Source organism: Anolis carolinensis, chromosome 2 (genome assembly GCF_035594765.1).
Source record: "Anolis carolinensis isolate JA03-04 chromosome 2, rAnoCar3.1.pri, whole genome shotgun sequence".
Lineage (NCBI taxonomy): Eukaryota > Metazoa > Chordata > Lepidosauria > Squamata > Dactyloidae > Anolis > Anolis carolinensis.
Window position 1 is genome coordinate 51,572,555 of NC_085842.1, and position 27,396 is coordinate 51,599,950.

A 27,396-nucleotide genomic window follows, 5' to 3' on the forward strand; every position below is an offset into this window, starting at 1 on the left:
AAAAGATTGGAGGAGAGTTGTAATGAAACATTGTTTCTTAACTACTAAGCATTTATACCTTTGTGACCATTACGCTTTTACCACAAGAACGTTATAAGTAAACTAAGTTACTGTTACTCTTTTTTTTTTAAAATAATTTTTATTGAGAGGTTTCCAAGCAACTCCATACATTTCTTATTACAACAAAGATTCTCATTTCTTGATAGAATAAAACACATATAAGACAACAAGGGTAACTGAGGGAGAGGGATGAGGGGGAAAGTGAGGTGTCAATACACAAGTTGAAAAAAGAAAGTTACTGTTACTCTTTAAATAATGACTCTTTCTCAGTATCCTGAATATAATTCAAGAAGTCACAAAAGGTGGAAGAAAAATTAGACAGTCATTTACTTCTTTGGTGGTATGTTCGCGTAAGAGGATAACCTGACCTCTTCCTGACTGTTTTACATTTTTGATGAGATAATTTCCAGATGGGCTCAAGGCCTACCTGTCTCCATAGGCTGTAGTCCATAACTACAGCTCTAAGACTCTTTAGCACAGAATTCTAGGAAATACAGATCCTAACATTCTGACATCATAGGATTTAAAGTATTATCCTTACCCCACACTGCCACTGCCAAAATCATACCTGCAATTCCCTGAGTTGCTTTATAATATGACAAAATATTGTAGGCTCCTAGTCTACAAATATTTGTGTTCTTCTGTTATACACCTCAGGGTATGTTAAGAAAATAACAAAACTAATAAAATTCCACTTTTAATTAACAGAAAGCTATATTTTCTCTCACTTCTTATTATTGCTAATATTATTTATTTGAACATCTTTCATATTCCTGTTCAACTAGAATTTGGAAATTTGATCTGATCCAAATTAACCTCTGTTTTAACGGTACATGATATGTTTGCAGTGAAATTGTGCCGAGTTGATTTCAAAACTCATTAATATATACTTGCAGACCATGAAAGGCTTTTAAAAATTAGTTGTATTAATTACTGACATTTATATCATGCAAAAGGGTAGATTACGTCATGCAAATAGGTAGGAGGTTCATTAACATATACTACAAATCATAGCCTATAAGGCACATTCCGGGGCTATTATCAAATTAAAACCAAAGTTATCATTAGCTGTAGAGCATACATTTGACTTATTTCTGCTGTCACTCATAACTATACAGAAAATTGACAAGTGGTGCCACTTTACAGATGTCGTCTTAGAAGAAACCTAGCTGAATTCAGAGAGACTTATACATAGTTAAGAATGTACTGTATAAAGATTTGACAATTGTGATACTTGGCCTTTCATAAGGATGATTCTGTAGAGGTCCTCAGTTATGACAAATGATGTCATGTGTAGGTTCAGGCTGGTCCTGCAGTTTGTTAACAAATACTATTTGAAAGATAAAAAGAATTTTCTTTGAAACAAATGGTTAGATGGCAGGAAAACCTGACAATGAGATGATGTGGTAAACAAATTGCACAATCTGAGTGCTGTTAGAGGAACTGTGTGATAGGAATAAATACTATGCTGGCATGTTTCAGTTTTCTGCAAGAATGGGTTTGTCATGCTTAGACATGCTGTTAGACGATGATGTGATCATCTCCTTTCCTGTGGCTGAAAATATCTAATCCATAGTGTTTCCATTAATAATTGATAGAAATTGGTGTTATGGATCAATGATTACTTTTAATTGTATAGTTAGCCCCCACCTTCACTGGGGTTTGGGTCACCGGACCCCAATAAAAGTGAAAACTATTAATAAAAACATTACTTAAAAAAAAATCAGAGGGAACACCTCTCTAGGAATTTCTAGATTATTCAGCATGACTCAATATCAACTTTTGCTGGAAGATGACCATAAAATGAACATTAAAAGACCTGAAAATTCATAGACAAAAGTTTCATCTATAAATCTCTAGATTCTCCACACTGGAGGACCTGGAGGTTCCTAGAGAGATGTGTAGTCAAATCCGTGAATTATACAATCTGCAAGAGTCAAAATCACAAATGTGGAGGGATGACTGTGAAATCCTTTGAAGTCTTTATTGTGCATCCTCTCATAATAAATATGTTTGATATATTATAACCCCACTTATAAAATACAGTTTTACAATTAGGGAAATTTAATGGATAAAATCATAGCAGAAGGAGGATGTGAAGCTAGGTATTGCAAAAATATCTTGGGTTAATAGAAACAACATTCCATAAAGTAAACCAGTGCTGGGTCATGTATGCCAAACTGCCTCCTTACATTACCAGATATTTTTGAAAGATTGCATTAACTCATAACTGAAAAAAAATTGGGAGAAATTGACTTTTAATTCATGTAATTATTTTCCAGTGTTTCCAGGGTAGGAAAGAGGAACAGTCGAAACTAAAAGAAGAGCAAAGATACAAAATAAGAGATGAATTGATTTCACTTGAGTTGACTCTTGACTCCAATGTATCAGATTAGTAACAAGACAAGCCCTGAAAATTCTCTGTGTAGTTTTTATTACTTCTTAAACATAGAAAAGAAAAGAAATATTTGTTGTGTTTCCTTGTTTGCCACATTTATTTTGTCCTTACTCCAAAGAGCTCAGTATCATACTTCCTCTGTTATTTTTCTATTCTCTCATCTACCCAGTGAGGTAGATTACATGTTTACTTGTATTTGGTAAAGTAGTACCAAACATGTATGTTTACATCAGCATGTTTGGGGGCATTGTGGAATTTTATACAATTTTCTTTGTACAATTTTCATATATGTACATGCTGTTAGATATGTTTTTGTCCTTTGAGGAAATACATTTTATTGGTTTCTGTTGTTGGTTGCCATTTAGTTCTTGATTCTGCATTCATATCCAGCAGGTGTGGATTGTACAAACTGGCATAATAAATAGATAAATATTACTCTTGATCTGGTTTTGGTCAGAATGCAAGCAAGGATTGGTAGATAAAGAAGAGGCAGATTTGAATAAGGCAGTGATATTTCATTATGTTTTGCATAATTAGGAATCAAATTTTCTTCTAATGTATAAGCCAGTGTTATGGCAAATATTAAAAATAGTATCTTGTATGCACTATGCAGCTGCTATTTATCAAAATCAACCCATTCACTGATATACAAAAGGGAACAGAAAGCCCTTGCAGTGCTAAGACTATAGAGTAATGATCCAAGAGCCCTACATTATACACCTGGAGAAGACTCTTAACTCTCAGCAGGCCTAGAGTATATGGTGACTAATGATGGCTGCAGAAAATATATTATTTCTATTCTTTACTGTATTGTTGAGTGACATGTTTAAAGAAAAGATGTTTCCTAATTGTGCCCCCTGCCCAATGAAGGAAGATAAGAGTTGGATAGCAAGACCTTGTCTTTATTAATTCACCTTAGAAAGATTTGTATATAGTTTTAAAGACCTTTAAATCTTTTTTTTACTTACTAGTGTTGTTTGATGTGTTTTATCTTATTAAATTGTTTTATTTTGAAAGCCACTTTAATAACAAGGGGAATACAGAATCACATGATAATAGGGTTTGAAGAGACCATCAGAGCCTTTGGTCCAACCCCTTTCTGCCATAAAGAAGCACACAATCAAAGCATCAATCCTCTATTTAAAAACCTCTAAAGAAAAAGACTCCAGGATGCACCAAGGCAGCATATTCCTAATCATAATCAAGAAAGCACAGATTTCCGAGAAAGGACTGGTTGGAGTAATATACAAAGAGATGATCAAAAATGAGGAATATATCATAAGAACATTACAAGATAAATGGCAAAATGAGGGAGTATTTACAAGACAAATAATAGAGGACTTAAAAAGAGAGGCTAGGAAAATCAAAATAGAGAAATACAAAGAAATGGAAAGGAAATGTATATGGAAATGGTACTGTACACCAGCACAACTATCAAATGTGATTAGCGGTAAAAGTTCGACATGTTGGCATTGTGAATTAAGCAAAGGATGGTACGCTCACATGTGGTGGGAATGCCCAAAGGCAAAAACATTTTGGAAACAAATAATGGAGAAAATATTTAAAATACCACTTCAAGTAAACATGGAGTTGATGTTTATGGGAATATTAGGAAACAATAAGATCAATGTGTTGTTGAAGGCTTTCATGGCCGGGATCACAGGGTGGTTGTATGTTTTCCAGGCAGTATGGCCATGTTCCAGAAGTATTCTCTCCTGATATTTCACCCACATCTATGGCAGGCATCCTCAGAGATTGTGAGGTATACTTTATTTAAAGTGATGATTCTTGCAGAGAAGGCTATAATAGCTTGGGGTTGGAAAGATGAAAAAAATGGAATACAGTAAATTGGAACAATTATTTGTTTGATCAGGTCCAATCAGAAATTATTGCAAATGTAACCTGTGAGGATAAGAAGGAAGATAAAATAAGGAAAATTAATGAGAAATGGTCGATATATTCGGAATGGATATAAAGAAGCAAAGCTAATGTAAATATTGTACAGAGATGGGAAAAGCTGAGCTCATGAATGGAGTTAAAGTTCTAATGGAAATTGTGGTATGGGTTTGGGGTGGGGGAAAAAGAGTGAACAGAACTATGATATATTAGATAAGTGAGTAGATAATAGAGAATGGAAGAGGGTGGAGAAATGTGGTAATAGATAAACGATGTGTATGTATTAAATGTGCTAATTTACCCACAATATGAAATATAATATCAATAAAAATATATTTTTAAAAAGGAAATTCTTCCTAATATTCAGATAGGATTTCTTTCCCTGTCGTTTGAATTCATTGCTCCAGTTTCTGGGGCAGCAGAAAACATGCTTCTCTCCAATATGACATCATTTCAAATATTTAAACATAGGTATCATATCCTTTCTCAACCCTCGTCTCCAATATTTATTATTTATTTATTACAGCATTTCTATCCTGCCCTTCTCATCCCCGAAAGGTGAGCTAAACATACTCAACTACCTAAGCCACTACTCATAGGGCATGGTTTCCAGGCCCTTTATGACTTCCCCTGTACACATTCTATCTTGTCAAAATCTTGCTTGAATTGTGTTACACAGAACTGGACACCATATTCCAGGTGAGGACTTACCACAGAGAAATTGAGTGTTATTAATCCCGTTAAATGGGATCAGTTTCAAATTTTCTGATTTGCTGACAGATGTCAAGAACAATGATATAGATTTTTCCCCTGTAGATTCAGAACATTCAGGGTTTTTTCCACACATAATGGCAGAAAACTATGAAGGGTTTCTTGTAGCATAGTTGTGAAACCCACCCAGAAAACTCTAATTTTCCTGAAATTGCACAACTTTCAACACAGAAACTGAAAGCTACACAGCCCCCCCCCCCTTCAAAAGGAAATTAGGCACCTGTAAAGGCTGCAGGTTTCAACTCATGTTTCTTTTCCTGTCGTATAACATTTGAGTTGCACAGATTTTAAACTGGGAAAAGCTGGCGCTCTAGTTAGCCCAAGTTTATTTTATTTTTTTCTTGTAGTGTAACAATTGATTTGTTTAACATTTGGACTGGCAGAGGCGGTCACCTCAATGTCAAACCTGCCATTTTCCCAAGTATGTTGTGAAAAACAATGTACGTACATAAAGTTCTTTTTACCTAGAAAGGAATAGAGTGCAGTGAAAAGACTGTAATCATAGTTGTTGTTTTTTTTACAGCCAAGCTACATAATTTCCCAAACTCCTCTGCAGTTTTCAAAATTCCTGCTCACTTTTATGTTGTGCTGGAAAAGCAATATATTATTTTTCTTCCTGTGAAATTTTCTCAAAGGTTCAGGAATGTCACATTTAGCCTCGATCAGGAAACTGATATATTCCAATTTCATCCCCAAATGTATTTCACATCTCTTTGGTGAACCTGCAATGGTCTATAATTAAGGTATTCCTAGCTTAATCTGATGACATATTTAGGCAATTGTTTCATATTCATGATCAATACTTTGGATTTAATTCCATGAAGCCTCTATTATATGACATTAACACAAACATGATACCAAGATGAGTACCTTGGTTATTGTATTTCAATTCGTTCACGCGATTGTGCTGAATTTCCAATCTAGTCTCTCGATCTTACTTCCACATATCCTTTTAACCCCACTTTCTCGCACTTCCACTACTCCATAATATTTAATTATTTTTCTTAAAGCAATTCCACAGTTTCTGCAAAGGTTTACAAAATGAAGTCATATTGCATTAAAATACTGAACGAACATTCCAGGAATGGCAAATGGGGAGAGATAAAGGAGGAAAATATTCAGACATGATTTTAGAAGTGTTGCCATAGTAACTCACCCACCCAGCTTACTTTTAACAGACATCAGTTGTATGGGGAGGAGGACAATTCTTCTAGTCATGGGAGCATGGGTGAATGATGTTTCCATCAGGTTTTGAAGGTCATGTTGGAAAAATTACATACATTACGTACTTCATGAATTATTAGCTGATATAAGCTATCATATGCAGGGCACAACCCTCTGTCAAAAAATTAACAATACCTGCAAGCTTTTTCATTTCCTAAATTAAGCTTCAAGTTGAAAGGTAGCATTAAACTCCACAAATCAAAATGACTTTTATTTAAACCAAGGCAATGCTCATTGCAATTTATACAAGCATGTGTATTTGTCTCCATGGTGTGTACAAGCAACTTCTTTGCAAAAAGTAGTTTCCTTCCTTTTAAGAAAAGTACAAAAAAAAAAAAAGACCAAACGCAGAAAATCAGAAATTGTGCTCAAAAAGAGGCAACAATTCAGTGATTTTTAAAGGTTTGTGCAACAAGGCAGTAGCTGTAGTTTGCATAATATGGCTCTGAAAATGCAAATGCTGTGTTTTTAAAAACCATAAAGCTGTTGCTGTTTCACCTGGCAAGGAATAGTTTTTAAAGTTTTTTTGTGTGTGTTGCATGTGAAAATGAGATAAGTAAGAATTTACATCCCTATTCTGAGACATTTTTTAATTCCTTTACTCCATGGCCATAATGTTCTACAACTATTTCAAAAGTTTCTCTATAGCTTTGATTCAGGAAGCTACACTGAAGGACAGTATCTCCCTGTATGAGCCTGCCAAAGTTTTAAGATCTTCAGGGAAGGGCTTTCTTCCAATATCGTCACCATCAAGCTGGCTGAAGACATGAGAGAGAGCCTTTCCCTGGTCAGCAGGTGTTGTTGTTGTTATTTCTTTTCTAGCTCAGTTTTGGACACAAAGCAGCTTACAACCATTTTTTCAAATCATATAGTTAAAAACACACAGCGTGTAAAAGTTAACATTAGATTAAATGATCAAAAATTTTAAACTAGATATTGTTAAAATGCACACACACATCAACACAACAATAAGAAAATTCTAATATACTATATGGTAGCATGGATCTTATATAATCAATCACCGGACAAAACAGAAAAGTCTTTACTTGCCTGCAAAATAGAGATTGTACCAGTCTAGCTTCTCTGGGAAGGAAGTTCCAGAATCTGGGACAGCTACTATCAAGTGTTTCCAATAGATGTCCCTATGCAAGTGATAGGAAAGGAAGAAGGGCCTACCTAGCAGATCTCAACACATGGGCTGGTTCATAAGGGAAAATACATTTCCTTAATAACAACAACAACAACTTTATTTTTGTATCCCGCTTCCATCTTCCCGAAGGGACTCAAGACGACTTACATGGGGCCAAGCCCGGATAGTTACAATAAACATAGAATAAAAACACATCAGTACCTTGAATCTGATCTGGATAACATTTTATAGGTCATAACTAGCATTTTGACTTATGTCTGGAAATAGACTGGCAGCTGATGAAGTTGTTGGAACTAGGGAGTTTTGTCTTCCCTGTAGCCTGCCATGTTAGTAATTGATTGCAGCTATCTGGACCAGTTGAGGTTTCTGAACACTTTTCATAGTCAGCCCCACATAGAGCATATGGCCGTAAGACAACTAAGATGTGTGTCACTGTGGCCAGAGCTGAAGCCTCGTGGAATAGCTGTAGCAGGCGTACAAGCTTTAACTGGCAAGAGCTCTTCTAGCCACTTCTGAAACCTGAGATTCCAGGCTTAGAGTTGAATCCAGGAACATGTCCAATCTGTGAAATCACATCTTCTGGGGCAGCATAGCCCCATTCAGCACAGGAAGAATCCCTTTTTCCTGATTAGCCTTCTGAGTAACAAGGAACGCTTCAATCATGTCTGCATTAAATTTCAGTTTGTTCACTCTCATCTGGTCCATTACTGATAACAGGCATTGGTTCAGTACCAAAATAGTTTCTTTATCTTCTGGTGGAAAAAAGTAATAAGAGTTTGGGTGGTAGCCACATATTGATGACACCAAACCTCAAAACTCAGGACAACCATGCTATAGAATTCCTTCCCTACAGGAGGTTTAGTGGATCCCTTTCTACTCCCTTCTTGGCAATATGCAAATAGCAGAATATTGTGTTTTAATATGGTATCCTGTGAATTTATCCTTTTATTGTTTTAAATGGATTTTGACTTTGCTATTTTAATATAACTTCTTACTTAATTACTTTCTAAATTGTGTGTAATAAGATTATAGCTGTACTTATTAAAAATTGTAAGCCATCTTGGGTCCCATGCATAGAGAAAATGGGAAGGAAGGACTTAAAAAAAATCTCTAACATAAAGTTGATCAAATTTTGATGACATACAATGTATTCTAAAAAGTGTCCATATATAAATACATGTTCCATATAAATCAGCAAAAGAGCTTCCTTGAAGTGAGTACAGTTGAAAACAAATCTAAACCAACATTCAAGGAACATGCCAGTATCAGTAACCCTTTTCTAAGTGGGATTGACTTCCTAAATTAAGAAAAATTTCCATTAGGGTGACTTTTCAACTCTATTAAATTTGACAGAATGGGCTGTAGAACAACTTGATAATGAAATCTTGCACCTTTGGCTTTAACATAAAACTTCCCTGCATAATGTTCCAAAGTGAATTTATGTTAGAAGATCCATGGAAGATAGAAGTTCTGTTCTGACCTCTTTTTCCTGCAAGTAATAGACATTTTCCCCTGTGAATTCATCTACTTTAAAATCAATGTTATTGAATTTTGTGTGCCAAAGAAATAGTCCCAGCCAAAAGGATACTAGAAATATACTGAGGTTAAAGTACAAGAGACCTAGCTATATAACATAACTTTCATTATAGCCTTTTCTGAAATAATTTTGCCATATGGGTGAGTCATCATATTATTCTCCCTCATCCCATGGATAAATCATTACAAGTATACCCCAGTTAACAAAGTAGATGTGTTCATGAGCCTTATTTATTTTACAGCAAAACAGTAAAACAGGCACAAATAGCATGGAAAGAGTAACTTCCTACACAACAAAATGGAAAATCAACTGGACATGTTTCAGCAACGTTTTATTCCAAACGAACAATATATAAAATTAAAGAGTCAGGTCAGATAAGCTTTGCATTAATAAAATATATAAGCTTTCTCGAGATCAAGTTTCTATTGAAAAGCATCTGATTTTTCTTTCTTTTAACGGCATCTTATGATTTCAATTTTGGTGGTTAAACTTACAGATCTATGTTTTGTTAACATGCTAGGAAGGCAGTCTTAATCTGTTTTCGCATATTGTCACTGTTACAAATGCCTAGTAAGGAATTCTAGAGGCAGTTGCTATTTAGCTAAAGGTAAACCTACAATGTGAAATTGAAGCAGATTGACAACACTTTAAGAACATTATCTGATGTGCTTTGAATGCGATTTTCCTGCTTCTTGGCATGGAGTTGGACTGGATGGCCCATGAGGTCTCTTTCAACTCTATGATTCTATGATGCTGCCCCCGCCATTTCTAGTCACTTGAAAACAGAGATATAATGATGTATGACAGAGCCCTTCCCATGATGAAAGGGAACCTCCTGTCTACACCCGTCATAAATCATTAGGAAAGTGACTCATAAGTCCTTCAAAGGATGGGGGAGAGAAGATGATTATAGATTGTCTTCTGAGCTCAGGAATCAGAATATAACTGGAGAAAACAACAAAAAAATCATGAGATGGGAGCTGTGTTTAATTGCTTCAGTGATGTGGAGTAAGGGCAATCCCTACCAAGTATTGAAATTTCTCCCCCAAAATCCTGCCTCATGACTTTTAAAAATTAATTTCATTATTCAAAATACTGAAATTTCAAAGTATCTTTGTTCTCCCTATATATACAACTAGCTTTTTAAGTTTCAGACTTCTGCAATGGAGAGTACTGAGATTGGGAGGAAAGCTCAGTATCCCCAAAGTGGTGTCACTTTAAGATTAATGTCTCAGGTCTACTCCAGAGCAGCAAGATTGGAGGGGAAAGCCCAGTGTCTCCAGTAATATCCATTTAAGATCAGTGCTAAGGGCCTACTCCAGACCAGCAGGATTAGAGGGAAAAGTCCAATATCCCCAAAGGCTTTTCCCCCTAAGGTTGTTTTTTAAAGCAAAAAACATGGAGTGGGTGGGAACTTCATTCACTCATGTGATAAATCTGAAAAAGGATGATTTTGGAAGAAAAGACAAGAAAGAACAATGTGATAAGAAATGACAAACAGAACTATGTTCTTTGTAACACTACAGGACTAAACACCATGGCAATATAATACACACACACACACACACACACCCCTTTCATGGGATCTTGTCCTAAGTGCCTTGTGTCAATGTTATAGAATCACATGAGATATAGTTTTGAAAAATCTTTAGCCTTCCTGGCCAAAGAGCCTGGGACCTCACCAAACTATAACTCCCATGATTCTATAGCTTTCAGGCATGGCAGTTAAAGTGCTGTCAAAACACATTTATAAGATTTGGATTAAATTAAATGGTGAATAGGGAGTTCTTTTTCAAACACCCTGTATAGACACACCCTTATGCATTTTGGGAAGACACATAGGGCCCTTCCAAAGAGCTGCTTAATCCAAAGTAAGAAAATGGAATTAAAATTCCCTGTACTTTAAGGACAGTTCTCACACAGAGGTATCAATCCCAGGAAATGGTCCCATGGCATCTAGAAAGGTTTGGTTAATGAGTATTGAAGGGAACTGCAAAAGGTATGGGACATCCGATGGAAGTTTTCTTTTCTTTTCTAATGATGATCTGAGATGTGCTGCACTTTATAAGCATTTTGCCAATGCTTAAGAGTACTAATGCATTGATGCAAATATAACAAAGTGCACACATGCAGATTTTCTCTCATCGTCTCTCCTCACCCTCACTCCTGGTGCCTTTATGTCTGTCCTCTTGAACCCCATTTCGCTTTGGGGTTACTTGCCTGCCATGCTGGTGCCCACTGTGTAAATTCAAGCCCCGTTCCTTTCAACAATACACAGGAAATGAGAATAGTTGGAGGGGAATAGTTGAGACAGTTCTCATGGTTGTTGCTTTCCTCTCGTGTTTCCATTTAATAATAGTAGTAGTAATGATAATGTTGATGGTGATGATAAATAAATAAATAAATACATTTCTTATCCACCTCTTCTCATGGCTTGATATGGGTTATAACACAGTTAAAACGCATAATCATGATAAACATGATATAAAATACACATATTAAAACATATTTCTACAAATGTATATATTAAAATACCCAGAACAAAGATTTAAATATAGTGAACACAAGACACAAGTTTAAAACTGTGTTATCTGTGGCTCCTTCAGTTTACATACTTCATCAGCTGTTTCAGGATTTTCAAATGAGAATAAACACCGGAGCAGTCTACATCATTGTATCAGAAGGAACTCTCATTTTTGAGTGGATATACAGTGCTCCATAGCAATGCATTTTTCACCTTATATTGGATTTTATACAAACCTTCTTTTCACATGTTTTTCAAGCAGTGTCATGATCAAGCATGCATTTTTAATGTGCATTCTCTAGCCACCTCCTCCTTTTATCTCACCTTCTTCTGGGTTTTTGGGGCTGTGTAGATGAACCCATAGTTGTAGTATGATTAACTAGTGTAGAATCCCCTTCTTTCCCACATCAAACTTGATTTACTACAGACTTTTGCTACAAGTTAACACCACATTGTGCACTTTTTCAGCCCTCTTTTACTTCCAATGCTAATGCTACCTAAAAAAACAAACAAGCAAACAGAAACCTTGGAGTTAAACAGAAGAGGAGAAGGAAAAGGAGGCCTGTTGGGTATAAAATACTTTGCAAAAAGGAGCTTTTTTGTCAGAGGTTTTGCTAATTGAGATATGCTTGTATGAGATCTTAATCCTATGCAAAATGGCAAAAAGTGTTTGCCAGGCATGGGATTTTGCCTAAGTACCTTAACAGTGCAGTTCCAGGCATGTCTACACAATAGGAAATGCCACTTAAATCAATGGGACTTACTCCAAGGCATTGCCTAAAGTTTTCACCTGTAGTGTGATTGTGTTTGCGATTAAGAGCATGCTGCCTACTTAAAGCATTTTTCAAAATCTGTTGTCTTCAGCAACCTGGAAATTCAAAAAGGGTCCCTGGAAATTCAAATCAGTTTGTACAATCAAACAAGATTAGTGGGCAAACAAGTATATTCAGCATAGTCCTGCAGTGCATACATTTTTGTTTCAAGTAATCAGGACATATGTTTTAACCAACATTTCCAATTATGCCTGAAAATTAATCAGAAGTCAGTGAAGCTGTTGTAATATTACATCCTATAATTAGACCCAGCTAATAATTATCTGCAGGTTGGATATCTATTCCCTGATATGTAGCTCAACTGACTAGTAATACCTCTGAGTCATGTAGATTCAACTTCTTCATTCTCATTTAGCACACTACCAACTGCAGGTACTGAGATTTTCTACAGATAGTTAGGAAGGAGAAGAACCGGAGCCATTGTAAAGCAATGCCCCCCTCCAAGCCCCATCCCAGAGGGGAAAATACAATGCCATGGTTGAATATAAAATGCCATCAGAAGTCCAGTCGATACACAAGTTTTTTAAATCAATCTCTTCCATTAAAGCTTACTCTAAAACCTGTTCCATTGTGTTTTTCAAGGTACATCTACTGTTGAATTAATTCACTTTGACCTCACTTTGCCATGTCTCAAGGCTATCAAATCATGGGAGTTTTAGTTTGGTAAGGTACTAGCACTGTTTGGCAGGGAAAACTAAAGACTTTTTAAAACTACAACTCCCATGACTTCATAGCATTGAGCCATGACAGTTAAAGTGTTGTCAAAATGCATTCATTTTATACAAGTCTACAAGAGCAGTTTTATAAGGATCATTAGAGGCTGCAGGGAGAATTACTGATTCTAATGGAAGTAGTGAGATCCCGTAAAACTATGCCTTTATTTTGTGTCACTCCTCTGAATTAATATTACTATATATGTTTGTACATTTATCCTTTGTTCTCTTTGAAAAGTATATTCAGAACAATTTGTGGAATTTTGAATATGATAATCTTGCTTCCTCCTTCTCTTCTTCATCATCAACTGGAAGGAAGAGGAGGAGGAGAAGGAAGGAAGAAAATATTCCATAACATCTTTATAAAACATTTTTTTGTGAACACCTATAGATAAGATATTTATCATCTATTACTTCACATATTTAAATGGTAGATAGGTCAACAAGAAAAACAACACCAGATTTTCAAACAATATAAAGTACTTTAAATCCCTCTTTATCTGTTCTTGTCACTGGATAATGCTTAAAAGGGAAGAGATCTGTATCTAGATGGCTTGATGCAGTGCTCAGTGCTACCAATTAAAAGGCATATTTTTCCTCAAAGAGCATGGCCATTTTTGTCTGGAAATGCGAGGTGGCTGATAGCATCATGAGACCTTCATGCCCTGCTTCTCATGCAATGTGTCACTTAGCTTCTCATGACTGTGAAAATCGCGTTTCTTTTCTTCTTCTATTACATTGAATATCAGTATATGGGATGAACATTTTACAGTGAAACCCATATTACATGCATGATGATTATACCAAGATCTTCGAAGAAATGAGTGAGATGTGTCATTTCATTTCCACAGAAATCAAACAAAATTCATAATTTGTTTCAGAAATAAAATAGAAATATAAGATCAAAAAAGAATAAGAGAGAGAGAGAGAGAAACAATTTAATTATCCCTGCCTGCCATTCATAGCAAGTAGCTTTATAGCAGTGGTTCTCAACCTGTGGGTCCCCAGATGTTTTGGCCTTCAACTCCCAGAATTCCTAACAGCTGGTAAACTGGTTGGGATTTCTGGGAGTTGTGGGCTAAAACACCTGGGGACCCACAGGTTGAGAACCTCTGCTTTATAGGTTTCATGATGTGCAGAGAGTCATTAGCTGTTTACATTTGTTGAACAACCAGGGTATGTCTCACCCATCTCTAAAATAAGAGTATTATTCTGAAATCCTGTCCCATATGTAGTCACGTGAACTTTTGGACCCAGAGTTATCAGAAGGATAGAGGCATTTTCCCCTACAGCACTGTGAAATAAATACAGCTCACCACTCATATATTCCACTTGGGATTTAACAACCCTATTGTTTTTCTTTCCTCCGTCTACAAAGGAAACAAAAAATCCCAAAATCTCAAACAATGTTAAGTATCCTGTATGATTCACTAGGTTATTCAGACCTGTTCAAAGAAATGTTAATTTTTATTACAATGATATAAGAACTATTCACAATCAGTTTCAGCCATTCAAAATAATTTGATGGGCTGAATCCAATTGCTAATATACACTAGAAGAGAGAGACCCATTATGACAAATGCTGAAGCTTATATCTATTATGTAAATCCCACTGTTGTCATGGGGCTACTCTAGTTGAAAATAGCACTTGAATGTAGGTCATAACATTATTCATGCAAAATAATTCATGCTTTTCATTTAAAACACTTCTAAATTGCCCCGGTGTAGTGATTTAGCTAGGACCGCAGATAATAGGATATGTGCCCAGCAAGCATATGTCAAAACCAGAAGGCCCAGGACAGAGAAACAATTCACCAGGTTCATGAGAAGCCACAGAGGTTATTGTGATTTGGCCAAAAAGGATGCAAGTACAAGCAATTTGCTACAAAATGTTCAAACATAAGAATACAGAGAAATGCAAGATATCTTATGCAGTTCTGACAGCCATTCAGATCTCCCGCTCCTTCCTCTGATTGACCAGAAAAGAGGTTAATATCACGGCTTCCAGGTGAAGATTCCCTTGCTGAGGAAAATGACAGCTGGGGATTGGTCAGGCAAAGGACCAATCAGCTATTGGGATTCCCCCTGGGAGGGCACAAACCGGAAGAAGACAATGCTAGTGATATGTTGATGAAATTTTGCTTAGCTCAACTGTCTTGCTCCATGCCAAACAATGATACAGGTCTGAGGAAACAATGGTGCCAACAAGATAAGAAGGAACATACAATGGGGAGAAATTCCATGCTTTCACAATTGATTTCCATGGAAATAGAATTGCACATAAACGGAATTCTACATTTATGGGACTCAATACATTTTAGGGGTGCGCAAAATGGCAAAAATCTGTTCTGTTTTCATTTCAAGTTCCAGGTGCCCACACCCCTTTCAGTTTTCAGGAAATTTCCAGGAGATTGGGGGGGGGGGGTGTCAGATTCGTAATTCGGGACTTTGAGTCTTTTTTTCCCTGTTTACAAAGGATTAGCCTTGAGTCCCCTTCGGGGTAGAGAAAGGTGGGATATAAACAGGGTAAATAAATAATAAATGGGGAAACTGGCTTGTCTTTCCACTATATTTTTTGAGGGGGGGATAGGCTGCTGGTGCTACAGAGTACACTCTCACAAACTGTAAGGAAGTTAAATAGGTAAATACGGGTAGGTAGGTAGGGTTGGCACTTCAAGTTTCAAAAGCAAAAAAAAAAAACCTTAGTTTTATTAGCAGAGTAAAATAAAATAAAAACACTCAAAATGCCCTTTCAACTCACAGCCCCCCCCCCCAACACACTCCCACCCACACCTCCCTAGCAGATTTTGGGAAATAATAGTTGGAATAAGAAGACAAGAATGATATCGAAAGAAATAAAATAATTTTCAAAAATCTATCATCAGTACTCTGAATCCCACGCAGCATCACTGCATAATAACAGTGGAAGAGAAGCAAAAGAAGCTACAAATCTCTCCCCAACACACCACCATGCCATAAAAGGGAGGCACTCCATATGGGTTATGCATAGACTAGTTTGGCCAAAAGCCCTATAATCTGCTTTCTTTTTCTGATTGGCTATGGCTAGGCTAACAAGGGAAAAAACTGCATGCAGCTGCTCTTATCAATCATCATTAGGCCAGTCTCCACCCTGCGGTGGTGGAGTACTATTATCATAAAATAATAATACTCGGGTAGTTTAGATTGTTTGTTATTCTGAAAGGCTTCCATCTCTTACATTTGGCAATCAACAAATCTTTTCCAAATTTAGCTGAAGGATTCAGCGGCTCATGTTTTATTCCATTAAGGCTTTGGAGGGGTCCTTCCCAGTTTGTATTTCTGTGGTTTGGCTGCCAAATCACCAACATTTTCAGAAATCCAAATCAACCTCTGGAATTCTTCACACCTCTAATACATTTTATACCATGCCCAAAGTTGAAGTAGTATATCTGTGATGAATTGTTGTTGTTGTTGTTGTTGTTGTTGTTCACCTTCAAGTCATTTCAGACATATGGTGATTCTATCATGTGATTTTCTTGGTGAAATTTGTTGAGAAGTAGCTTGTCCTCACCTTCCCTGGAGGCAGAGAGCGTGCCATTTGTCAAGGGCCACCCAGTGGGTTTCATGGATCAGAGAGTTGAAGCAATGAACAGTGGTAAAAACCCTACTCTTCGGAATCATAATCTGACTCTCAATCCACTACACCACACTGGATCTAATATATGTGTTGTGCAAATCATTTATATAGATTCACTGGAGAAATGAATACTTTGTGTCAGTCTTTCTCCCTTTTCAACAATTCTCTTGTATACAAATTTATTAAAGCTCAAGCGGTGATGGTATAGATTTTTCAACTTGAGTCAAGGAAGACACACAAAGCAGATGTACTGAAGCAGCCGACTGACTCAGCAGAGGGAACAAACAAGCAGGGGGAAAATGCCATCAGGCTAAACAACTCCCTTGGAGTTAGGGATTTTTTTATTTTTAAAAAAGTTCTGACATCTGATCACCTTCAATACTAAACACAGGTGCGAGAATCCTCTTGTGTTTGACGGTTGGTTGAACACAGCCTGTGATAATTAACTCTGTGTCTCCACTCAAATCATCATTTGCTCTTCTACATACAATGGATAATTATTCATTGTTCTCTTCAGGAAAATGTGTTCTGGATTCTTTCCTTTTTTAGCCCGTGGATCTACTATCTCCCACTTGCAGCCATGTAAACGGACGGCACTGTAATAAGTGCCTGAGTGCATGTGAATAAAGCAGTAAATATTTGTATTTGATTTGAATACTGCATTGTGGCGGTTGTTACAGGATTAACATTGCAGGGAATGAAAAGAAATGTTTTGAATGTCAACAAGATAGCATTTCTGAGTAAAGTGAGAGTGTGGTGTGCACAAGATTACTGTCAAAAGAACTATGGTGCTGTCGGTCTGCTCCACAAACAGCACACAGAGACAAATTGTTATCAGGAAGCCCTTTCACACTACACAACTGATGATGATAGTGATGATGATGGTAATGCTGAAGATGATGATTTGTATGCTTCTTTTCCCCAAAAATTGGGATTAAAGGTATTTTACCATTTTCAAAGAATAACAATATATATGATTCTATATTAACTGCCATGGCAACCTACTCTGGAATCATGGGATTTTCATTTGAGAGGAGTGTTCAGAATTCTCAGCAATAGAATTCTAATGCCCCAACATAGCATAAAACACAGCAATTGTAATTAAAAGTTGATTATAGCTCTATACGGGTTGAGTATCTCTTACCTAATGTTCTTGGAATCAGAAATGGTTTAGATTTTAGGTTTTTTTCAGATTTTGGAATACCTGTGTTTGCATATGCCAACATAATGAGATATCTTGGAGGTGAGATCCAAGCTGCAACATGAAATTTGTTTATTTTAATATATACCTTACACATATAGCATGAAGGTAACTTCATACCAAAGAAATGTCATAGTTTTGTGCATAAAGCAAAGTTTGTGTTACTGAACCATCAGAAGGAAAAGGAGATGCTACCTCAGCTACTCCCTGTGGACATTTTTTTTGGATTTTGGAGTATTTTGGATTTCAGAATTCCAGATAAGGGATGCTCAATCTGTGTTATAATGGTGTTGTGTGAAGATCCGAGGATATTTTGCATTTTGCTTCCTACTTTATATTATTAGTAGTTTTGATTGGTCAGAAAACATGAAGCACTGAGACATGAATTGTTACTACAGATTTCATAGAGGAGAGCAAGACTTTGATATCTCAGCCCCATCTACACTGCCATCCACACTACCTTATAACCCAGTTACTGAAAACAGATTAACATGGAAAAAATTAGACATTAGGATTCTTTTTAGCTTTTCACACTGGGAAAAAGAAATTTCTAGATAGAAGCTTCCTTTCAAAAAAGCAGTCTGCTTTATGACTTCTGAAATTATACCATCCTGTGGAAGGACTATCATATGTGAGTGCTCACATATTTTTTTTTATCAAACCCAAGAATTACAAGGTTATTTCAGATTATGGCAACATATCTAAGACCTTGAAATCACTTTGTCCTGCTTTCATTGATCGTAGGTAGCTACCTAGATGACTAATAACTTTTAGTAACACTGTTGAAAATTGCATAGGTCTCATACTTCATACTGCAAACAGCTTACCATCTGGGATCAAGAACATATTTCACCCTGTGAAGAAAAACAGCGCAATTAGATTTCATATTATGGATTCATTCTTCCCCTCCAGTATCTGATGTTGACCAAAGAATGATGCAGACTAGCAGTGTAAATGGTTTATTATTCAATTCTGGTGTGTCTAATTTACATCTAATGTAATGATCCCTGAGAGACTGAGATGAAAATTTAGCTGGAATGTGCTCAGCTTGCAATAATCAATGGCAACTATGATGAATGGCCAAATACTGCAAGTAACATCACATCATTGCTACTGCCCTTACTGTTCACAGTAATGTTCTATTAATAACTGACTTTAATGTGTTTTTTCCCCTCATCCTACTTCAGAATCTGTATTTTGGATGATGGCAGTCTGAAAATATATAATGTTACCAAATCAGATGCGGGTATATACACTTGCATAGCAATGAATCAATTTGGAGTTGCAAGGAACTCTGGGAACCTGATTGTGAAAGGTACTTTATTGTCTTCATTTGTGCTTTATGCATATTGGAAATGCACATGCATATTTGATTACCCATGCTGAGATGTCAGAAAGTATAATAGTTCTGTCTGAGATATGGTTTGAACCAAATCTTCTTAGTGAAACAGAGCTGCTGAGACGCCTTTGGCAAACCAGAGGGTGCCTGGCCGAGCTGCAGGTGGTGTCTGTGCTTTGATATTATTCTTAGATGGTGAGACCAACAACAAATACAAACTGAGCTCCTAATCTGCATATCAGTACATTTCAAGTAGGTTGCCGCTCATCCAAAAGAGTAATAAAGGATACAGCAGCAAAGGGAACATGCATTACCACATTCACTTTTGCTTTTTTTCCACTGGTAATAAATTTTTATTACATTTCTATTCATTCAGTTACAAGAAAAAGAAAAATCTTTACAATTCATGTAATTAATTCTTTTCCTTCCCCCAGTGTGCTACCCGTAGTGCTCCCCATCACCTGAGTCCATTTCTTTATATTCCCACCAGAACCTCATTTCTTCTGGTGGGAGTTGGTTCCCATCTTCTCTCCTTAATGTTTCTTCGATAAATTTCTTCCATATACTTTCAAAATCATTTTTCTTCCTTAGGCCTTTTTTAACATTTAAATTACATGTTAATTTGTCATTTATTGCTAATTTCCAATTTTCCTTGTATCATTCTTCTATTTTAATTTCCACCTCTCCTTTCCAATTTCTTGCTATTAATAACCTTGCAGCCGTTAACAACATTGTTACCAAATTCTTTTCATTTTCTTTCCATTAATCTGTATTATAAATAGATAATAGTATCGTTGCTGGGTTTGTACTGATTTTTTTTCTTCATAATACTTTCTATCTCAACTATAAGCTTTTCCCAAAAACCTCTGCACATATTTGGATTCCCACCACATACGAATTTACATCCCCCTTTCTTGACAACCCCTCCAACATTTTTCTGAGCAGCTCTTATCCATATTATATATCTTTGTCGGGATCAAATACCATTTCCATACTATCTTGTGGTAGTTTTCTTTTATTCTAATTGATAAGTTTTTGAGATGTCTTGCTTTCCATAAATTTTCCCAATTTCTTTCTCCTACTTTTATTCCTAGTTCTTCCTCCCATATTTCCCTTATTAATATCCCTTTCCCCCCTCCTTTAATCTCTATTAATATTTTATATATCACACTGGGTTATCCCTTTTGGATACTCATTTTCTTCTTTAGTTTGTTCTTTTAATATTATATTTTCAAATTTTGTTGGTTCTCCTTCCCCTGAGCCCTTTCTTTGCCAATTTTGGAACCATTGGTCTAGTTAAGTCACCTAGGATTCCCTTTATGTTGTTTTTCGCCTTTATTTGTTCCATCCAACTTCCATTTTTTTTCTAATTTCTTCCTTTTTAATTCCTTATCCATCACATTTTTTAGGTTTTTAGGAAATTTCTCCTCCATTTTTACTGGCCTTATTTTAGAATTCTCTTTGATTAGATCGTTTTTATATTTATTCCATATTATTAAAATATTTTTAATAATACATTTCTCATTTGGTTGATTTCCTTTTTTAAATGTTCCTTAAAATACATTTTCTAATCTCATTTCTATATCTTTAATAATTGTTTCCATCCAGTCTGTGTCCATTTTATTTAGCATCCCTTCTACCACATGTCTCAACTGGTTTGCTTCATAATAACTTTTGATTTTGGGTAATCCTAATCCTCCTTCATTTTGTGGCAATAGCATTTATTTATTCTGTTTTTTCCCATTATTACAAAAAAAAGCTAATTCTTGCCATTTATTTAATTCAATTTCTGATACTTTGAGGAATATCATTCTGAATTTAAAATTTACTTCAGGTAATATTTTCATTTTAAATAAAGTAATTCTGCTGAACCAGGGCAAATATATATTATTATATTCATTTAATCTTTTTCTGTCTCTTTCCTTAATGCCTCTAAGTTTTTCCTTTCCATTTCACTTAGGCCTTTAGTTACTACTATTCCTAAATATTTTATATTTTCTTTTAGAGTTATTTTTATCTCCCTCCTATTTTTGAAATCTTCCTCTTCTTGTTTTGTGTAGTGAAATAGTATCATTTCTGATTTTTTCCAGTTTATTCTCAGCCCTGTTATTTCTCCAAACTTCCTTATATGCTCCCCTATTATTTCCATTTTATCTGCTATTCCTTTTAGAGTCAAAATTGTGTCAACAAGCCAATTTTCTTTGATTCTTTTCATATCCCTATTAATTTATCATCATTTCTAATTAAGTTTGCTAATATTTCTTTGGTGATTCCAAATAATATTGGCAACATAGGGCATCCCTGCCTAGTCCCTCTCGTTACTTTTATTCTATCAGTTATTCCATCGTTTACTAATACCTGAATGTAGCTATCTGAATATAGTTGGTTCACTAATCCCATTGTTCTGCTTCCCATTCCAAATTTATTCAAAATGCATTTTAATGTTGGTCAGTCCATGTAATCAAATGCTTTAAATATGTCTAGAGCTATGATTCCTGTTTTTATCTGTTGATTTTTTATTATCTGAATTTTATTTATTAATTTCCCTACTAAATTTGACATTTGCCTTCCTTTTATGAAGCCACATTGGTCCTTATTAATATATTTATGTATCCATTTATGTATTCTATTTGCTGACAGTATTTTGGCATCCTGATTTATTAATGAAATTGGTCTGTAAGACCCTGGGTCTGTTTCACCTCTATTAATTTTTGGGATAAGTATCACTAATGCCTGTTTCCAAGATTCTGGAATTTTTTTCTCCATTTAATATTGCATTATATAATTCTGCAACAGTTCCCCACACCCCCTGGGTGGGCGCCAGAATCACTGTGATCTGTGGTGTGTGTGACAACGTCCTTGGATTCCAAATGGAGACAGAATCATGCAGGAAATGCAGTCCTCTTCCTTTCCCCAAAACTCTGGTTTGGAAACAGAGAGCAAGCTGCTGCTCCTGCCAGATTCTAGTAGAGTGGAACTTATCTTTGAAAAGGGTCTGGCGATGGATGGTCCAAGGGGCCCAAAGCCATATTTTGCCAATCTCTCCTGTAATGCAACCACTAATATGTTGTTATGCTACACTACAAAGATACAGAATATTGGAGTTGAAATCTTAAGGAAAGCACTGAGAATTCATTTTCAAACTTCTTTCAGCTCATTGTGAAACCAAGCCCAACTTGCCTCTTAACTTTGCATGAATGTTGGACTTTTGGTGTGATTTAGAGAAATAAAAATATACAAAAACGTGCATACATTTAAAAAAGAAACTATGTATGCCAAAGCACTTTATTTTACAAATTGGAAAAATGTCTATATTAGGGGGAAAACTAATATACATTTTCATGCAGGAAGAAAGCACAAAGTTTCTTAACCTGAACAAATGATGAGAAAAAAATGTAGGTGAGATTCAAAGAAATGCAGTGACAGAGACAGAGTTTTCACTTTGCTACAGGAGGTTATGCAGTGAAATTCACAGCTGACTGGTGGTTTCAAATTTTCCCCAGTCCTAGCATGAAATTTTGACATTGGTTCATACTTTAATTCCACAATTTTTCAAAAAGTAATTGATTCATTACATTTATATCCTAACCTGTTTCCTAAAAGTTCCACTTGCCATATGAACCAATTAGCACCCTCATTTCGTATGTGATGTGTTAAATGAAGAAACAGAAACTGCCCAAAAGACACTCCATATATTCCCTTGCTATGTGAAGACTTGCTTTAGCTCGAGATTCCCTATACTACCCATCACTACATTATATCTGCTGTAAAGTAATATACATTTTTAAAAAGAATTTCTATGTTTAGAGCCCTTGTCTACACAAAGAATCCCTGCTTAAGCTCTCTTAAATGCATTCCAGTGTATGTTCTCAGCTGCCCATACCACTAAATTGAGTAATTAAAGACCATTAAAATGCAAGGGCATCAACCTATCTTGGATCACTCCCTGGACTTTGATTCCAATATAGAAATCCATGTGTTCCTCTAGATTTGTTCGGTCTGAAACTTCCAGGAGACCTCATCATTGTAGCCAAAGATGAGGAATACTGGAAGTTGGATCCAACCACTTCTGAAGACTGTATGATTCTATCTATGCTTTAGATCAATCTCCCCCACCAGCTGCTTTCCATTACAGATACCGGGCCTTGTATTTAAGCCTTGTGTCATACTGGGCACCACAATAGTCAGCTGGTGACATATTTCCAGCACAGCAGGGTGTGTGGATAATATTTTGTGCAGCAGCTTGTACCACATATGTAGAACTCTGCACTAGAGAGCTGTGGATGAAATCTGTCTCCAGACAGCCTTAACTGTATCCTGTCATCCTTTCATGGCTGCTTGGCCTGAAATGGTGGGAGGGAAACTTCTATAGCTGCCAGTTAATAGAGATTTTCCTATAGCTCAAGAGATAGAAGCATGTGTTTTGGTTCTTAAGGGCTTGGGTTAAATCCCCTGTGATAAACCTATGAAGTGGTTATTCAAGTGCCAACAAACCCAGATGTGTGCAGGGGAGCAGCTAAACCTCCCCCCTGCTTTTCCATCCATCAGATCCTTTTTGGCATTTTAAAATAATTGCTTTTCTATATGGAAATCACTGCATTCTGATATTGAATTGCAACAATAACTGATGAGGGATAGATTTTAAAGACACATTACTTTAAAGGTACTCATCAGCCTTCTATAAAGTGTTTGATGCTAAATCACATTAACAACAGTGACATTTTTGAGGAAAACTGACAGCCTGATATAGTTTGTGATTTTCCCTTCTGCTGATTAGTCTTATATTTATAATGTCAGAATAATTTTATCTTGCCAGCAGTCATGTTCCTGTAATCTCAGTAATAAAGTGAATTACATTTCAGGAGGTGATTATGAAAATGGCAATAGAAAGAAATACAATGTAAGTTGTAGATACCTTGCTTGGCAATTAGTAAAAATTATCTATATTTGTGTTGAAGATGTGATCCATAGAAGGTTGTGGCTAGAACCAGGGGCTTTAATGTCCTGTATCTTTTACAATCCCCCAACCTCCCTATCCTGTCCCATAACTGCAACCTTTGAGAATGTTATTCAGGAAATACTGGTTATTGCCTAAGACAGAAATATTATTTCAAAGTTTTGCAACTTTCTCCCATCTTTAAGAATGTCATTGTCTTTCTTCTTTACTTTTTTCCCTATGTAAAGTCTTATGATGCATGTGACTATTCATATATTTGATGTTATTTGTGTCAGGACTTCTGGGGATGTGGAATTTGTTCACCTTATAATCCATTGATTATATGCAGGAATTTTAATTTTTGATCTCATTGCAAAAAAGCAACATTTTTAAGGGAACAGAAATTTTTGCAGAAAAGACACTTTCTTGGAGGTGAAGGGTCTTACTTTTGCCCTTTTTTTGCAGAAGGAAGAGTGTGCAAAGCACTACATGGTTTAGATCCAGGTTACCTACAGGATCGTCTTCTCCTGTACAATCCTCCCCACATACTTAGGTCCTCTGCAGGGTGGCTACTCCAGCTTGCTAGAACCCAACTGGTAACCTTCACCCAGAGGACCTTTTTATTGGCTGCCCCAAGACAATGGAATGTCCCACCAGAAGAGCTCTGACAGCTAAATGAGGTGTCGGAATTTAAACCCCATCTAAAGACCTACCTATCTCTTTCAGGATTGCCCAGCCAGTTTTAATCATGGATTTTAAACTTGTGTCCTGTGTTTTAATCTTTGTTCTGTGTATTTTAATAGATATTTTATAGAAATACATTTTAAATGTGTATTTATATAATCTTTATCATGAATATGTGTTTTAACTATGTTGTAATCACCTCGAGCCACAGGGAGAGGCAGGTAAAAATAACAATAACAATAACAATAATAATATCTCGCAAATTATATCTGTAAGAAGCAGTCATAAAATGCAAATAGTCATAAAAATGGCACTGTGCTGTCGCACGCTGGGCCTGTAATAATGTCTGTTTACAGGACGTGCCTTCTGTTTGTCCAACGGGACACCGGAGTGCCTCAGCTGAAGGGTCCCATAGATTTCCCAACACAACGTTCTAATGAGGCTCCAAATAAGTTCAACAAAATTCTTTATTTGGGCTTAAATCTTCAAACAAATGCTTAAATCTTCAAACAAATGAAATAAATGCTTTGTAACCTTGGAAAACCGGTAGCTTCCTCAATCTGCTATCAAGGACAGGCAGCTGTTGGTAAACTGTTTCCTTTTTCCTTAGGGAAATCTTCCGACCCTTCCCTGGGCAATCTTTCTTTACCTTGCTGGCGTGAGGCCCCTGCTCCCGGCTCCACAATGAGTTATGGATAGCCCAAGTGGTCCCTTACCAGACAAGGTTGCTGTAGATTCTGGCAAGCTGGAAGGTGTCCTTTAGATCTACTCCATGAAGACTGTAGGAACTGTGCTGATCCCTCAGCAAAGCTGTGAGAAGTGAAGCTTTTGTGCAGGTGGGAAAGAGAATCCCACACATCCTGCCATAAGGCTTCAAACAGTGAAACTGAATAAAATCCCCTTTTCCCTCCAAAACCCTGGGAAAAGGGGCGGGTTTAAAGATTCTAACAAAGATTGCCAAGTTGTTGGCCCTATGAATGCAACCTGAGGGAAGCTACCTTATTGAAATAAGTACAAACTAGCAGTGCAAGAAAAGGAATTCAAATCTCCTGGCACTGCCGTGCCAACACAGGCACATACCATCATATTCTCACACATTGAGGAGAAAACTGTTGAATTTACTTGTTCTTACATTCTTATCAGAATGAAAGACATGGAGAATTACACAGCTAGCTTCTTTGTAGTTATCAGTTTATTCATTTAGTCAGGTACAGTGAACATGTACACTAAAAGTCACTTGTTGGATCCTAACCAATGTTTCAAGGCCACTAGGCATTAAAATTTGCATATAGTGGCCATGCATCCTAATTGTGAATGCTGTGACAATTTTATTTTTAACATGTAAAGGAAAGCTTTAATTTGACAATTGCAAAATTTATTAAAAATCAAAATAACATGCTATCACAATAGCAGTCTTTGCAAAGAACATTTGTTTTGGTTCCCCTCTGGAGAAGTTTTGGCTGTTCAATTATAGGCCTCATTGCTTCAGTATTATATTCAACTGAAATGTCAGAATTCCGAAAAGCATAGCTAATGTGCAAATTAAGTTTATTGCTGCTCATTCAGTTGTTTATTCCTTGTGATAGAAGTCTTTATTATACCTCAAGAGCACTGAGTGCCTTGTCACTTTTTCTCTTTGGAAACAGGGCATGCTTCATAATACATGCCTGCAGTTAGTAAGCAAGACAGATAGATAATAGGAAAGTGGGAGCTTTTAGGAGGCATTAAAAAGATTTGAGATGGAATTCTTAAAGGTAACCTGATGAAGACAACAGCTTGTATCAACTGAAGCGAGCATGTCAGAGTCATTCATAGCAGTTGATGTGATCTGGCCAGACTTATAGATCCAGAGAGACCTAGCATGAGCCTTCTATAAAACATGCTTTTTTGTTTTGTTAAGACTGCAAGAATGCACACTTAGACTGTTTGTAATGCATGGCTGAACTGCTTAACAAAACAGAACAACAGAACCAAATGGAACACTATCATTTTTGCTCATGCCTGTAAGTAAGGGTGCAGCTGAAATGGCAGTCTGAAGTTGAAATCTCCTGGCTGCAACCACCAAAAATATTTATGTGTTGCAAATCAGATGTCATACAGCAACGATATGACAACTAGTCATGAAATTTGAGGTAATCTTATATAAGCCTGATCTTCTCAGAAGACATGTTTACATGGGCAAAATGTAACAAACTCACCACTGTTTTTCTGGTCAGAAACTGTTCCTTGGCAGAACCTTGCTGATTATGCCACTTCTGTTGATCATATAGGAGGGCAACCTGTTTTGTCCTTACCAGAAGTGATATGACCAACAAGGTTCTGCCAGGGAGCTGCTTCTGGCCAATGAAATCGCAGTGGTGCCCACCAGTGTTGTAATTACCTATGTGCTGACTTCCTGGCTGACCATCTGAGGGCAAAACAACTTTGGGATGCAACAGACTACTACGGAATACTTTCCCTGGTACAGATGCAGGCTCAGTCCCTTGTTTTGCTATACAAAGTACTGAGCATGCA

The 27,396-nt window shown here is 36.4% G+C and overlaps 1 protein-coding gene across 8 annotated transcripts in view; it reads left to right on the forward strand.

Moving 5' to 3' along the window:
- Window positions 1–27,396, forward strand: part of cntn6 (contactin 6) — a 344,808-nt gene that overhangs the window by 275,508 nt on the left and 41,904 nt on the right. For all 8 annotated transcript variants that reach the window (XR_010002549.1, XM_062969725.1, XM_062969724.1 and 5 more), the window contains one exon: window positions 19,111–19,238. Coding sequence is in view for 7 of the 8 variants with exons in the window: in XM_062969725.1 (XP_062825795.1) it covers window positions 19,111–19,238 (128 nt within the window). In the remaining variant the exon portion in view is untranslated. The remainder of the gene's footprint in view (window positions 1–19,110; window positions 19,239–27,396) is intronic.